At 36.4% G+C, this 15,856-nt stretch overlaps 1 protein-coding gene across 1 annotated transcript; it reads left to right on the forward strand.

Annotated features, from left to right (window-relative positions):
- The first annotated feature begins 4,823 nt into the window (after nucleotides 1–4,823).
- On the forward strand, nucleotides 4,824–15,836 carry LOC125218220 (acyl-CoA-binding domain-containing protein 4). Its single transcript, XM_048119852.2, has 18 exons — nucleotides 4,824–5,088; nucleotides 6,239–6,309; nucleotides 7,834–7,897; nucleotides 8,228–8,299; nucleotides 9,313–9,507; nucleotides 9,607–9,684; nucleotides 10,012–10,101; nucleotides 10,212–10,278; nucleotides 10,666–10,727; nucleotides 11,033–11,172; nucleotides 11,581–11,707; nucleotides 11,813–11,927; nucleotides 12,922–13,010; nucleotides 13,381–13,464; nucleotides 13,554–13,742; nucleotides 14,151–14,306; nucleotides 14,966–15,025; nucleotides 15,376–15,836. The coding sequence occupies exons 1-18, from the start codon at nucleotides 4,915–4,917 to the stop codon at nucleotides 15,559–15,561; spliced, it is 2,019 nt and encodes a 672-aa protein (XP_047975809.1). The 5' UTR covers nucleotides 4,824–4,914; the 3' UTR covers nucleotides 15,562–15,836.
- Nucleotides 15,837–15,856: the final 20 nt, after the last annotated feature.

Consider the following 15,856-nt stretch of genomic DNA (forward strand, 5'->3'; position numbering starts at 1 on the left):
AACCCCAAAAACAAGTCCAAATCCTTGAACATGATTGTTACGCATCCATCTCTGTGGGATCGATCCCTACTTCCTTATGCTAGGTTTAGTAAAGTGGTTGAGGGTTTTTGAAAGAGTGCTCTGTGTGTCCGACGACCAAGATTTTTCGACGACCAACGAGTTCCTAGACCGCGTGATCTAGTGGATTTGCTGGACCAAGGAAACCTGTTATATTCTTTCTGTGCACACAGCGTGTTAACCGAGAGTAATCCCGTTCTTTTCAGTAATCAAGATTAAGATATTAGGGATAGGGCTTATGAATCTATGATTAAGAGCCTTTCATCTATAAAACTTGAGTAATTATTCTAAGGGCATGTTTGATACTGCAAATATGCCCAGAAAATGACTGTTATCTAGTCAAACACCTGTGTTTTATAAACATGAAAATTTTCAATTGGCCCGTGAAAATTACAATGCCTTGAAGAAGCCCAAGTATCTAATCACATGTACGCCTTTTACCTTTTCGACCTCTTTTCATCTGAAAGTATTCACGTCTATTCAAAAAAGATTTTTTGGCATCAATGCCCTCCACTCAATTCAACTCATTTGTTGTCATTTTACCCTTTCTTCTCTCCCGAACTGCTGGTGGAGAGAAGGTGATCGATAAAGTAATTGGTCGGAGGAAATCCTTGTCGATCCTCGGGTGAAGAACAAACAGTGGAGGCATTGATAAAGTTCCATATGGAACTAAATCGATTCGAGTGGTGCCGCTAGATGGACCACCTCTGATTCGACAAGGAGAAAATATGCTTACATCAATCGATGTAGACGAATCTGTGAGTGATGATTGAAATAGGAAACTTCATCCAATATCTTCCAACGAAAAACTCGCTGGATTTCGAATGAAGAGCGAAATCGTGCCCTTCATTTTATGGGTTAATATTTTAATGTTTTTTGTGGATGGGGGTAAGGGACTGTTCCTGAGAATGTGATGAAATTTAGATTGTAATAACATGTAATATTTGATGGGGTTTATGAAAGATTTGGTATAGGGACGTTGCTTTTGTTTATAGCTAGAGAAAATCTATGGTGTTAAGTGCAAATTGAAACAAATTAGAATTCTGGATTAAAATTGTTTGTTCTTATTTTGCTCTTGTTTCCTGGTTTATTGAGGTAAATGAGCATTTTTTGTTTATTCCTTCTCATGAAATGTTAAAAAGATGAGCAATTTTTTGTTTTGTTTGCACTGTTGAAATGTTCTGAAAAAGGAAGGGGTGAGAATAGTCAGATTTGAGGTCGTCGTCCAAAGAGATGAGAGAGTACTATTTTTTTCGACAGAACAAATTGATGAAATATTAACAATAAATAAAGGGTAAAAATTTAATTCGTGTGACTATTATACAACCCATCACGTTTTCATCTTCTTTTTTCTTTTGTAATAAATGCATGAGTAAGAAAATAGTTTATGGTCATGTCTGGTCAATTTTCTTGATTATTTTCTTAGTAGTCCTTTTCTTAGCAGGGCCATCAAACAGACCCTAATGTTGCAAGTTTTTGTGAGTGAATCATATTGAACGTGAAAATGTATAAACAAAAGTTCATGATAAATGATTATAGAAAGAAAAATTAACATGATTTATTAATATGCATAGTATGGGATTATATAAAAGTATAACCATGTTTGGCTAGATAATTATGAACATTAAAATTGATCTTCTCCAAAATCGTCAATTTATTTTGAGAGACTAACTTGACTAAGAAGCTTCATATCAATAAGCCAATAAGTTACTCAGCCAAATTCATAAATAAAAAGATGTCAGAAGGTGTGATTTGACTGATTTGTTTGGTGCTACAAAGTAACCCGCCTAAATCAGATCACACACCTACGAAATTTTGGATATAATCTTTAATTTATTAAGCTTAATCATTTCCGGTTATAATACTCTTTCTTGGGACTCTAATTTCATTACCCATTATCGCCATTTGTTATATTTTTATACGAAGAGTTCCAAATGAGCCATCATACAAACTTCGTTTACATGCAACATGCCTACCATAAACTTCCCTTATAAACCTCTTCAACAAGATGTGGTGTTGGCCTCAACTAAGCTCCTTTTCACCGATCTCATATTTGAATGGTTGACAACATGAAAATGACCAAATTTTGTTGAGTATGCTTAGAGAGACTTGCCCCATAATCTATGATCATCTTTTACCATATATCTTAACATCTCTAGCAATATGTGTAGTCGTAATACAAAAATTGGATACCACATCACCAAATAAATGAAAAATACATTGTTTAGTTAGGGGTATTCGCAATAGGACCGATAAATCCTCCTTACGCGATCAGTAGATTTATCAGCCCTACCGATAATCTTGCCCCAAGGATAGGGCACGCCGATCGACACGAGATTGATGCTATTCCAGGCTTATGACCGAGGCCGAGTTCATTTTTTTAAAAAAATTCTTAGGGCATGTTCAGTTCCCAGAAATAGCAAGAATAAGGACCAATTATAGGGAAGTTCTGATTCTGATGTTCAGTTTTCAATACTAATTTCTTGCAAACCCTATAATTCTTAAGGGCCCACACTATTCCTTCAAGAATTTGAGAAAATGAAATCATGGCTAGGAGGAGGTATTTAAAAAAAAAACTCTTATATGAAGGAGGAAATTACAAATAAACTCCTATAGAAAGGAGCGAAATTACAATTGATGTCAAGAGGGCTCGAACTCGGCATCTCATACAATAATGTCTAAGCTCCTTGCCGCTAGGACAAAGGCTCTGGACAAAACTGAACGAAATTGGACACCCTGCTCAAACCCACAATTGAAGAGAAGTTTACTTTTTTGACCCCTATGTCATTTACACTTCTCCCTTCATTTTCATTTCACCCAATTTGTTCCGGCCGCCATCAAGCTATTATAAGCGGCGATGCCAAAGAAAAAAAATCCAAATTCGACAAGTCGCTCAAGCGGCCAGCGCCGGAGCCCTCTGACAGCAAGCTCCGCGAGCTCCTCTTCATCCGCACTAGGGTTCCTCGTAGTGCTCTCGCAGAAGCTCAGCACGGAGAAGAAGAAGAGCTCCGAGTTCAACTTGTTCAACGGCAAAAACATAAGAATTCACTATGGAACGGCCTCGCGACCATCTGGGCTAAGGGGAGGAACAACAGGTGGGTGGAGTTTCACCAGTTCAAGGGAGATCTGTCGAATCGGCACAATATAAATTCTGCCGATAAATTGCCACCTTTTTTCTGTATGTATTTCTCTTCAACGACAACTAATTTTCGTTGATTTTATGGACTGTCTGTTTCCTTTCTTCTATCTCTCTCCAATTGTGATTACATTAGCTTACTCCTTCCAATAATACAACCAATAGAGAGAGAGAGTCTTATGCTTATTAGTTATCGCGGAGAAGAAAAGGGGTAAGTTTTGTGGATGTGGATTGGGATCGCCAATGGAGATGGGGATAGGAAGGGGGAATTTTATGAGGGCATTTTTGGCAAGTCGTGCAATTTTAAAAAGTGAATTTTGAATAAACCAACACCAAATCACGTAAACCGAACACCTGTGATAATATTCATTACTGTGGGCCCCATATCATGAAATCTCAACTAGATTTATATCTTCACCTTTCACTCCAAAGAAGGTGAACACGTCCTTAATATTTACACTATAAATACCTCACTTCTCATCTTATTTCATTCACCCATTTATTTATCTTTTTCTATTTTCCTACTCTCAACTCAAAATGAATCTCGACAACGATGAGATTATGAGTGCCTTTAGCGGGCCATGTTGGACTACAGTATGCAATATTACCAGCACATGATGCAACAACAACGACAACTACAAGAAAAACATGTACGTAGGACAATCATCCATCGGGAACCAGTCTTTTGAGAGTCTGCCGCAGTCGTCGAACAACTAGTCGCAGAGTAATTTGCCGACAAACCACAATGGGGCCAAACTGTTTTTCGCTGGATTTTAGAATGCAACATTCTCTTTTCGTACGCATCACGTTGGAGATACATGATGAATACCTCCAGTAGTATCCCGACGCTAGCGACAGACCCAAACTGTTGACGCTGCAGTAGTGTAGGGTTGCAATTAGGCCGTTGGCTTATGAAGGCGCGCAACAGATCTTTTTGACGAGTATCTCCACGTCGATGATATGACTGGGTGCAAGTGTGTGGAAAACTTCTACTGAAGAGTTGTTGAGGCTTTCGGCATCACATATTTGCGAAATCTAAGTGCTGCTGATTACCAATCCTCGCTGAATTTGCACAAGAAGACTCACGGATTTTTGTGTATGCTGAGAAGCATAGATTGTTTGTACTGGACATGGAAGAATTTGGTCCCCCAACCCTATACTCAACCCCAACGCAATATGATAAAAGAAATTTGGTCACATAACCGTTGCAGCTTATTTGTACCTGGTTTTAGTTTGTTTTTTGTTGCACTTTTTTTTTGTTTCTCGTTGTATTTTGTTCGTATCACGTTCTTAAATCTATGTTATTTTACTTAATTTAATAACGTAAAAAATCGTGGTGAAAATGAGAATAGATGGATTTTAAGGACAAAATTTAGGGCGCAACGCTATTGCATGTGCTGAGGGTGCATTATAAAATGCTGACGTGACATGAGGAAAAATGAGGATATGCGGATATAAGGGGCACTAAGTGCCCCAACATTAAGATCCACTTATTACAAAATCAAATAGACCATAAATGAATATTGCAAAAGATACGGGAGGGTTATATAATTATGAGAAAAAAATGGGTTAGATGTGGATAGATTGAAAAGTTGCGAAATACATATATTACCCCAAATAACCCCTGTGGGCTGTGCGTAATTTCCACATATTTACGACGCTTCCACCATTCGCATTTCTCACCGATCTGAGATTTCGGATTCTGATCGGAGAATTCTCAAATGACGGCGGTGGCGGCGATGTCCAGAGGAGGCTCTAGCCTTTCTTATCCGGAGCGGTTCTACGCGGCGGCCTCCTACGTCGGCTTTGGCGGATCTCCTACCTCCGCAGCTAAAGGTGTCGCCTCAAAGTTCTCGAATGATGCAGCATTGCTTCTCTACGCTCTCTATCAGCAGGTTTTATCTTTGCCGAATTCCGTCTCTTCTTAGTCGCGCTTCCGCATGCGCCACTTTTTGCCCAGTTAATTGATGCTATTTCGTCTGATCCACTCACCTTCATTGTTGCATATGCGATTCTGTCTGGTTTCTTGGAAAATTGTCCCCAAGTCTTTGCAATTTCATCCCGAAATGCGGATTTTTGAGTGTTGAGAGTTGTTTTGGCTGATCTGTTAGCAGTTCTTATGCAAATCAGCATGTATGGCTTGGCTTGTTATTCAGTTTGCTTGATCCGCCGCCGTAGTCAGGCTATTTTCTTGTTTGAGCATCCTAGTTGTTATTTCCGATTCATTAAAAACAAAAACACATGCCATCTAACTCATAGATTTGGATCTATATATCTGCATCATTGTTTCCATATCAGTAAATCTTGTGCAAATTGAAATTGACTTCACATTTTCTCTAGTTCAGCATTCTTGAGAATTTTCTTTAGCCCATCAAACTGGCTTGTCAATATTCTTTTCTGATTCATGCTTGTGGTTTTCCATCTCGCGAGTTTGTAAAATGATGGGTTTAGTCCGAATCTTGGCTCATTTGACCCAAAATTAGTTAATAAGGCAGGTTCCTCTCTGATCTCATCGGTTACAGAAAAATTCGATGAATTGCTGTTTTTTTTGCTGCTCCATGGCAATTAAGTTGTCAGTTTTGTGCTAGTTAGTTGCAGCTATGGGTTTTTCTTGACTGGTTTAAAAATTTCAAATGGGAAAAACTGTTTCTAAATGAATAAGTGTCTAATTGTTCTGGAATATATTGTTTACCTTGCCTGTGCAGATCTCTACTTGGACAATTTTCTTACAAAAAAACCTGGCTTCACTTTTTGCATTTCTTTTGTATGCATATAGGTTATATTTACTTTAGGGAGTGCTTGAGAAATGCGACATTCAATTGTGTTTTTGTAATTACAATTTACAAATCATTCCAAGAGATGTGTGAACTTGTAAACTTAAATTGTGAAAAACGTTGTCGTTGGCTTTAGCATGACTACCCTTCCAAGTTTTAACTTCTTATGTTAATAAGACGGTAAATGGCATTTTTTTTTGTTTAAAGTTTGTAAAACACTTGATACTTTGCTAACTCTTGGTTGTTAAATACTGTCATTTTATGATCTCAGGCAACTGTAGGACCTTGCAACAATCCTAAGCCTAGAGCTTGGAATCCCATTGAGCATAGCAAATGGACAAGGTTTGCTTGATTAGACTGTACAATTTTTTGACCTATATGCTTCTGAAGCCATGTTTTACTAATTTACATTCGTGGGCTCTATTGGATTCTCCAGTTATGGCATTATTGTTTATAAATGACTCCATGCTCATTTTTCTGTATATACCGATGACTAAACTGTACTGACAGAGTCGAGCAAAATTAGCAATGTGTCTCTAACTGATAGCTGTTAAATTTGTTTGTAATTGTGTACATCCATTATATGGTGAAATAGGTTTCGTTTCACTTGTACTTGTCACCAAGTGAGATGATAGAGAACCAGGAAAATATGCTGGTTTTAAACACTGAAAGTTTTACTTTCTTTCATGACTGAATGGAAAATTATATCTCTAAAAATCAGATCATGAAAACCTGTCAAATCAAGCAACACAAGTGAATCTAGTATCTTCTTATCCTTATACTTGTTGTTTTTCTTTTGAAAGAAGAGAAGGGGTACAGATGTGAATATTCCTATAGTAAATTTTAAATATTTAAGTTGTTTAATATTGGAGTGGCTAAAAGTTTCAATGGATCAGTCATAGAGGAAGATATGAAGCTAACTTTATTATATATAATCAATAATAGGAGCATGCTTGTTGTTTACTGTTTCTTCCTTTTCTTTTTCAGAATGTTCCAGCATATAGTTACGCCTTAAAATATACGGGATGAAAACTTCTAGGAAAATTAATCAATTCCTTAAGCCCATGTTGAGTTCTAGATCTAATGGAGCTTAGTGTAAATGTGGCCATATCATTAAGTTTCGTGCTTCATAATGTGGGAATTGGTGTACATTTTTGCTGAAACTTGGAGGCAACTATGTCTTTCCTTAGTCAAATTACTTCTCTTGGAAAAGTGGAAAGTAACTATTCAATGTATCAGATGGGTTTGAGTGGCCTAGGTTTTTGTACATGGCTGACTCAAACTGCAAGCTCCGACCTGGTCCTTGACTCCTTGTTCAAGGCATCTTAGTGTTTATGTAATCAACAGATTAGTTTAAGCTTGATTCTACACACATTCATACATCAATATTTACTCATTATTGCTGCTTATGAATGTCCAAATTAGTTCTAGGTAAAATTATATTGCAATATACTCCCTCCGTCCCCAAAGAGTGTGAACTTTGGGTTCGACACGGGTTTTAATAAATAAGGGGAAAAGTAAGAGAGAGAGAGAGAGAGAGAGGGTAGTGGAAATAATGTTAGTGGAGACTGGAGAGTGGGGTCCACATTATTATAATGGTATAAGTGTTAATGGTGATGGTATAAGTTGTAAATAAAATATGTATAGGGGTAGCATGTTGTTTGAAATTTTCAAAATTAGAAAGTTCATACTCTTTAGGGACGGACGAAATAGGAAATAGTTCATACTCTTTGGGGACGGAGGGAGTATATTATATTTCCATGTTGGATCAGTGAGATGGATATCTTCTCTTAATTATATGATGTACTTGTTATTACTGTTATTTTATCTCAAAAATTGTGTAACTTAGATTTCTTGTTTCTGTAGCTGGAATGGGCTTGGAAACATGGCTTCCACAGAGGCTATGCGGCTCTTCGTCAAAATATTGGAGGTTCATATAAACCTAACCTACTAAGTCTCATATGCACTCCCTCCGTCCCTTAAATATTGTCACAGTTTGACCGGGCACGAGTTTTAAGAAATGTAATTGAAACTGAGTTGAAAAGGTTGGTAGAATGTGAGTCCTACTTTTAAAGTATTAGTTTTATAATAAAATGTGAGTGAGAATAAGTTAGTGGAATGTGAGGTCTACTACCAAAAATGGCAAAAAGTGAAATGTGACAAATTTTGTGGGATGGACGGAAATGGAAAAATGTGACAAAATTTTACGGACGGAGGGAGTATATTTTATAGGGTGCTAAAATGTCCAACCTCTGAACAGGAAGAAGATCCAGGATGGTATTCGAGAGTAGCAGACTTTGTTGCTGAGCCTGTTATAGATGTAGAAATAAATGTGAGTATCTATATTCTATGCCACCACTGTCATTTGGTATTTTGTTTCCTTTTTTCCAACTAATTATTGATTTAATTTTCTTGGTATGGTCACTAGAAATATTCTCAGAGCATTTGGAACTTGAAACTGTTGGATGCTTGTTTATGTTGTGACAATCCTTCTTATGTTATACTCCCTCCATCCCATGTCACTCGCACTTTTCATTTTTTAGATCATAAATTTGAGATTGATTTTTAGTGTAATTATATTAGTATTTTAAGTGTAATGAGAAATCACTGCACAAGGGAAAGCTTAATTAACTCTAATATATTAATTAAATTTCTTACTTAAAGTAGAATTAGTGTAAGTAGTTTGAGACAAGCCAAAATTGAGAAGTGTGAGTAACATGGGACAAAGGGAGTACAATTCTCTTGTATGAATCGAAGTTTGCTGAATTTGTGCTTTGTATTTGAGGATTGTGGTACATTTATTCCATTTTGAAGTATCTACTTGCAGTTAACTTTAGATTATTTGGCTATCACCTACGTAAGATGGAAAATTCAGGAAAGAATCTTGTTGTGTGATATTCTAATTAAGTTCCTGTGGTAAATGCTAATTTTCTCCTATTTTCTGAACTGTTGTTTCCAGAAAACATGACTTTTGATATGTTTGTAACTTGTGCTTGCTTTGTTATTGTTACAAGTTCTGGTTTTTGATCTGTTATTTTATTCTTGTCATGTTACAGATACTTTTATATTCTTGTTTTATGGCGGCTTTCTTTAATACTCCGTAGTCACGTACTCATGTTTCATTCGTTCTGCTTTGCCCCTCCTTTCTCTTGGAAATGCCACTTTGATCTTACTCCAGCCACTCTTATGTGTCTTTCTTGTATTGATGAAAAAAGAGAAACAAGTGGTGAAATGCGTAGTATGTGTGCACATGGAGAGTGCAGATTCTTAAGCTCTATCCATGCTATCATAGTTTCTGTAATCTGAATTCTTACTCAATTTTATTTGATCATTCTGGCTGCTCAGCATAAAACAGAGGCTGTGGCAGCCTTTGATAATAGAAATGTCATCATAGAGTCAAAGACTATTACCACAGAAAATGGTAGCCTTTCAGAAACCCAGGATAAAGATGTTGTGTCTGAAGGACTTGGATCAGTTAATGTTTATGACCAGTGGGTGTCACCTCCTATATCTGGCACACGTCCAAAAGCCCGATATGAGGTATTGGAATTCAATCTGTATTACTTTTCTTTGCATTTATTCGATTTATATACACACACATACTAGTTTAGAAATTAATATGGGTTGATGGATTTGCAGCATGGGGCAGCTGTCATTGATGATAAGATGTATATATTTGGTGGAAACCACAATGGTCGTTACCTAAGTGATCTCCAGGTACTGCAATACTGGTATTTGTGTATGTCATATATCTTTGTATTATGGCTTATAAAGTAAATTAACAAAGTAAGTTTCATATAGCTGGTATCTATAGTGCTCTGATATATGGAAATACCAAAATAAAGAAATAAAGAAAAAAGGTCTATAAGTTTCTAAATTCTAAACATGTTGTATCTCTCTTGTATATTCCCTTCAGACTTTCTAGGTTTCTGTCTTATGCCAATCCACATTATCCACCAATAACAACAATATATGGTTTCTAGTCTCTTTTATTGAGCTTTCTGAAGACCTGACTTTTGTAAACTCTCTTCCTCTGTGCATTAGGTTTTAAATATGAGAACCTGGACTTGGTCTAGAGTTGAAGTTCAAGCAGGGACAGGGGGCACCACAACTCCATGTGCTGGCCATTCATTGGTTAGGAACAGAACTAAGTTTTACCTGCCATATGAATATCTATTATAGCATAAATTAGTTATCAAAGTCTTTAGATAATTGAATATGATGTGCTTATATACTCTGTTTAGATTCCATGGGATGGGAAGCTTCTTTCAGTAGCTGGACATACGAAGGATCCTTCTGAAAGCTTACAAGGTATTAAGCTGCATGCCAACCTTTGTAATTTTATCCTATTTCATTTTTTGGACAATTTGAAAATTTAGGAAAATATTTTTAAAACTAATTTTGTTGGCACATCCTGAATAGAGATTGATACAGCCCTTTTATGTCAAAGATGTTATTGTTCTAGTCAAGAGTTTTAAAACCAGAAACATCCATCATTAACTGTTCTAATTATGCTCTAGTCTTTCAACGGTTAGTCCTTTATTAAAATGTTCAATTCAATGCATTTGCCTGAACGTTAACTGTTGCCATTTTCTCTATATTAAAACCCTGGTCGGATTTCTCCTACTAAATTTGACTTCCTGACTTCAGTTTCATATTATTATGCCACTCAATGCCTTATCAACTTTTTTATGACAGTAAAGGTTTTCGATCTGCAAAGTTGTACATGGTCCACCTTGAAGACTTATGGAAAGCCTCCGGTATATCTCCATAGTGCCTAGATAATCTTTTCATCAAGTAATGATTTAAAAATATATATGTTGTTCTTGAGCTCCTGTTTTTGTTTTTCTGACTTTCTTTATACTGCTTCTGGGAGTTTAATCTCCTTTTTTTATGATTAATTAATAGCTTTCTGATGCAGGTAATTGCTTTTATTGTTCAAAGTTTATTTTCAATATTTCGAATGTGAATTGTGCTCTGTCAATTAGGTTATCATCTAACAGAGCTTGTAATTTTTGTTATAGTTCTGAATTTTCTTTTTTTCATTTTTGTCTCTACTTCATAGGTGTCTCGTGGAGGCCAGTCGGTGACCCTTGTAGGAATGACTTTAGTAATATTTGGTGGGCAGGATGCAAACAGATCTCTTTTGAATGATCTGCACATTTTAGACTTAGAAACTATGACCTGGGATGAAATGGAGACCGTGTAAGATTTCTTATCTTTGATGATTTAAGACATGTATGAAGATTCCTCAGGATGGTATCATTGTTTCGCGTGATGGTTTCATAGTCTGTGGTTGTTTGTTTCCATCATGAAAGAAAATTTAAAATTTAACATATTAGCATTGTGATATGTACTTCTCATTTGGTCAAATGAAGTGTAGGCTGTAATAGAATATCCCTGCAAGTAAAGCATGTATTTGCTACTAGTTGCTGCAAATATTTTGACAGTTCTTCAACTTTTGATTAAGGGAGAGATAACACTCCACTGTGAATGTGTTTCATGAATACAGTACAGCTTGTTAATTTGAAAGGCTTGTTCTCAAATGTTGCTGGATGTATGAGTTGTATGTCTACTCATCAATTTTGGCCCTTGCTGGCCACCATTCTGCAGGGGGGTTTCACCTTCTCCAAGATCTGATCATGCTGCTGCAGTGCATGCAGATCGCTACCTTCTTATCTTTGGTGGGGGCTCACATGCAACTTGCTTTAATGATCTTCATGTTCTCAACCTTCAAACTGTGAGATATATGACTTGATTTGTATCTCTTTGGTTCTGGAGTTCCAAATCAATATCTAGCAGAAATTTCCATTAATGTTTTTATGTTTTACATATGGCGCTATAGATGGAATGGTCGAGACCAACACAACAGGGTGAGATACCTAGCCCTCGTGCTGGCCATGCAGGTGTCACACTTGGAGAGAGTTGGTTCATTGTTGGCGGAGGGGACAATAAGAGTGGTATGAATGGGATGAATAATTTAATTATGTTATTAATCTGGATTATTGTTATTGCATATTGCATTCATGGGCCTTATCATCTAGTGTGCATTCATAGTTTATTAATGTGGAATTCATGGAGATTTGAGAACACAATTGTTACCAATCACATCGAGACATATGATGACTTTTCATTCAAAGGGACTAGCTGTTGTTCTTAAATATCTTCGAAGATCTGGCCGAAATATATAAGCATTATTTTGATTTCCGTGCTTTCAGTATCTTGTTGCTCCCTCCGTCCCACATTAAGAGTCACATTTTCCATTTCGGTCCGTCCCACAATAATAGTCACATTTCACTTTTACCTTAAATGTGGTAAGTAGGTCCCACATTCCACAAACTCACCTCACTCACATTCTATTATAAAACCAAGTATTAAAAAGTGGACCCCATATTCCACTAAGTTTTCCAACCCACTATAACTTTTGCCCACGCCAAATGTGACTCCTATTATGGGACGGAGGAGGGAGTATAATTAAGTAACCTTGCCATAAGTTGAAGGTCACAGCCAAATATATTGATGTTTGGGAAGCCAGAAATCAGAAGGGATGGTTAGGAAAAGAATTTTAATGTATGTGGTGATGTATCAAATTGCATCTAGCATAAAAACATGTTATACAGAATCACTAAGATAGGAACAATTTTTCCCATTATAGTTTACACCCATAGCTTTCTAGACCAAGAAACCAATATTTTCTTTCTTCTTAAGCCCCCCGCCCCCCCCCCCCCCCCCCCCAACACACACACACCCTTTTTTTAACCTTACTGAAATATTCATTTGTTTGAATTTGTCCTTTAAACTTGTCCCAAGTGTGTAAAGTAATCTTACCACTTCATGGATTTTCATCTTGTGTGAAAAAATCTCATATTGCTTTGCTCCTCCCAAGTGATGACTCTACTTTCTGAAAAATTATGTTACTTCTTAAGCTTTCTCATTTCTTATCTATGCATGCAGGAGCCTCTGAGACTGTTTGTCTTAACATGGCCACATTGGCCTGGTCAGTTGTTACTAACGTCCAAGGGCGTGTTCCTCTTGCAAGCGAGGTATTGAACAGTGCTCTCATATCCTACTTGAAACCTTACAATGGCATCATGGAGATGATGTCTTATTATTTGGAACATGAATGCTGGATCAGTGAATAAAGAGTTACTGGCAGTTATATGCTGCAGCAAGTTTTTGATCTTATTCTGTGTAAAAACAAGCAGGAAATAGAATTTTATGGGACAATTGCAACTCTCATATTTATGATGCATGTGGAACAACCTTCTACCATAATTTCATGTTATTAGGAGCACACGAAGATAATTCTTGTTGTTGGTGCTTACATGGAAAGAACACCATACTGCCTTTGAATGAATGTGTTTCATTTTTTTTGAAAAGTGCAATTAAGCCACTAAGAAACACTGTTTACAGGGTTCAAGTTTGGTCCTTAGTTCCTATGGTGGTGAAGATATCCTAGTTTCATTTGGAGGGTATAATGGGAGGTACAACAATGAGGTCTGAACAACTATTTTCTTTTTCCCTTTCTGAACATAAAATACTTTTATAAAACACTCCCTCAATGCATTTCAATTATATGCCTTCAGGTCCATGTACTTAAACCAAGTCATAAATCAACTCTGCAATCAAAGATGATGGAGAGACCAGTACCTGATAGTGTATCAGCTGTTCAAAACTTTACAAATGCTACCAGAGATGTAGAGTCGGATTTAGAAACTGGCCAAGAAGGAAAAATAAGGGAAATTGTTATGGACAATAATGATGCCGAACCAAAGGTAAGCATTATTGTTTTTACCATTGTCGATCCTAGTAACCATGAGAGGCCTTGTGGGATTTTCACAAATTTCTTATATGCAAATCTTAACGGGTTTCTTTTTTTTAAATTCTTTTTCTTTTTTCTACTTTGGGTGCTTTAACTTGAAAATTATGTCGAGGTATTGGTAGATGGGTTTTACTATAAAAGTTTTCTGCTTACTGTGAGCAGGATGACTGGAAATGATATCAAAAGAATGGTTGGTCTGTGGGACAATTATTCATCTTGCAGTATTTTTCTCACGAATGCAGATTACCTGCTGAGATTGTTAACTATTACTATTAAATTCTATTCATATTATTTTGGATGCACAATCACTCTTCCTGAAATTTAAAAGAATTTTTATGCTGTATTGCTATTTTTCACCCAGACTACCAAAATTGAAGAGACAAATGATCGTCTTTTAGCTGCCCTCAAGGCAGAGAAAGAAGAAATAGAGTCCTTGCTCAATAAGGAGAAAATGCAGGCACTCAAACTAAAGCAAGGTTTGACTGAAGCAGAAAAACTGACCGCAGACATGTACAAGGTAATTCTTCTACTATGTATTATTCCATCAAGTACTTAGCCTGATTGCAGTTGCTCCAATTTTATACAAACATACAGATGATTCAGTTTGATTGATATATGCTTCTCTCATTGGTTCCTCTTAGTTTTAGTCAGATGAGTTCTTGAGCAGACTTCTTTTTCATGTATATATGTTACAACCTATAACTAAATGCTTTATGAGGTCTAGCAATTTCACAAAGTACAGTCTACCTAAATGTCGACTTTAACAAAGAGCAAAGTCTATATCTATTGGCCAGATCAAAGCTTGTATTTAGATTTTTTTTTCAGAAATTGTTCAACCCGTACTTTGAGTTAGAACCATATTTATTCAGTGCTTGGTTGTAAAGAATTAACTTATTAGGGCTTCAAATTGAACATTCTTATTTCATTACTGCCATGTGGATTTCAGATGTTGTAGAACATTAAAAATCAATTATTATGACTGTTATCTCATTCTCATAAAAATTATGACTGTTATCACGCTTAATGATATGATTGCACTTGATTCAGAAATCAAAGACACAAACTAGGGAACCACTTCCTGCACATTATGACTGTTATCTTCCTTAAGGACATGTGCTATCAGTTGTAACCTTTTACCTAAGTAAAGTTCAGTGAAAAAGCTAAATGATTTTGCAGGAACTCCAATCCGTTCGAGGGCAGCTTTTAGCTGAACAATCAAGATGCTTCAAACTTGAGGTCCGTAGCATATAATTAATGCCTAATTTTATGGTAAATGTTGGTTAATAAGAAGTAAACTATCTATTGATTGTATTAGGTTCTTGAGGGAAGGTGAAATATCTGTAACATAATTTGGTTGATAAGATCTTGGGTTCATTATTTATTGAAATGAACTAACATACAACACATAGTAGAATCTGATAAGTGCTTACAACACATCTTTTTTGTTACAAATAAAAAGAAAAAAAAGAAAGAAAAATGGTATATTACTATTAATTTGTTAGTTTAGCAATGAAGATTGCAAATTTCCTGGTTGCACTTCTCCCAGTCCGCCTCGTAGCTTGTATGTTAATTGCTTTGACTAACAGGTAGATGTTGCGGAGCTAAGACAGAAGCTACAGACAATGGAGAGCTTACAAAAGGAACTCGAAATCCTGCAGCGACAAAAGGCTGCTTCAGAACAAGCTGCACAAGATGCGAAACAGAGGCAGGGATCTGGTGGTGTATGGGGTTGGCTTGCTGGTTCGCCACCAAACGAAAATGGTGGTGCATGATCTTGATCTTAGCTTTATTACACATTTGAGACTCATTCTTTCAGTTTCCTTAAATTACAAGTCTCATAGTCCATTCTGATTTTGGTGCAAATAAGATCGTAAGGATTCTCAGCCACAGAAGAAAATGTATGCATGTCGAACGAACGTCTAGGTGTGTAGGCTTTAGGAGGTTGTCAATGCCATATTTTGCTTGATAGTGAGTGTGATTCTTCTATTCAACTTATGTATACTTAGAAATGGATTATATGAGTGAAAATATACATATTTATTTATAATTACTGGCAGTATCTGCTTG

The sequence above is a fragment of the Salvia hispanica genome, chromosome 1 (genome assembly GCF_029641045.1).
Source record: "Salvia hispanica isolate PSC_SH4W2 chromosome 1, Shi_PSC_v1, whole genome shotgun sequence".
Taxonomy (NCBI): domain Eukaryota; kingdom Viridiplantae; phylum Streptophyta; class Magnoliopsida; order Lamiales; family Lamiaceae; genus Salvia; species Salvia hispanica.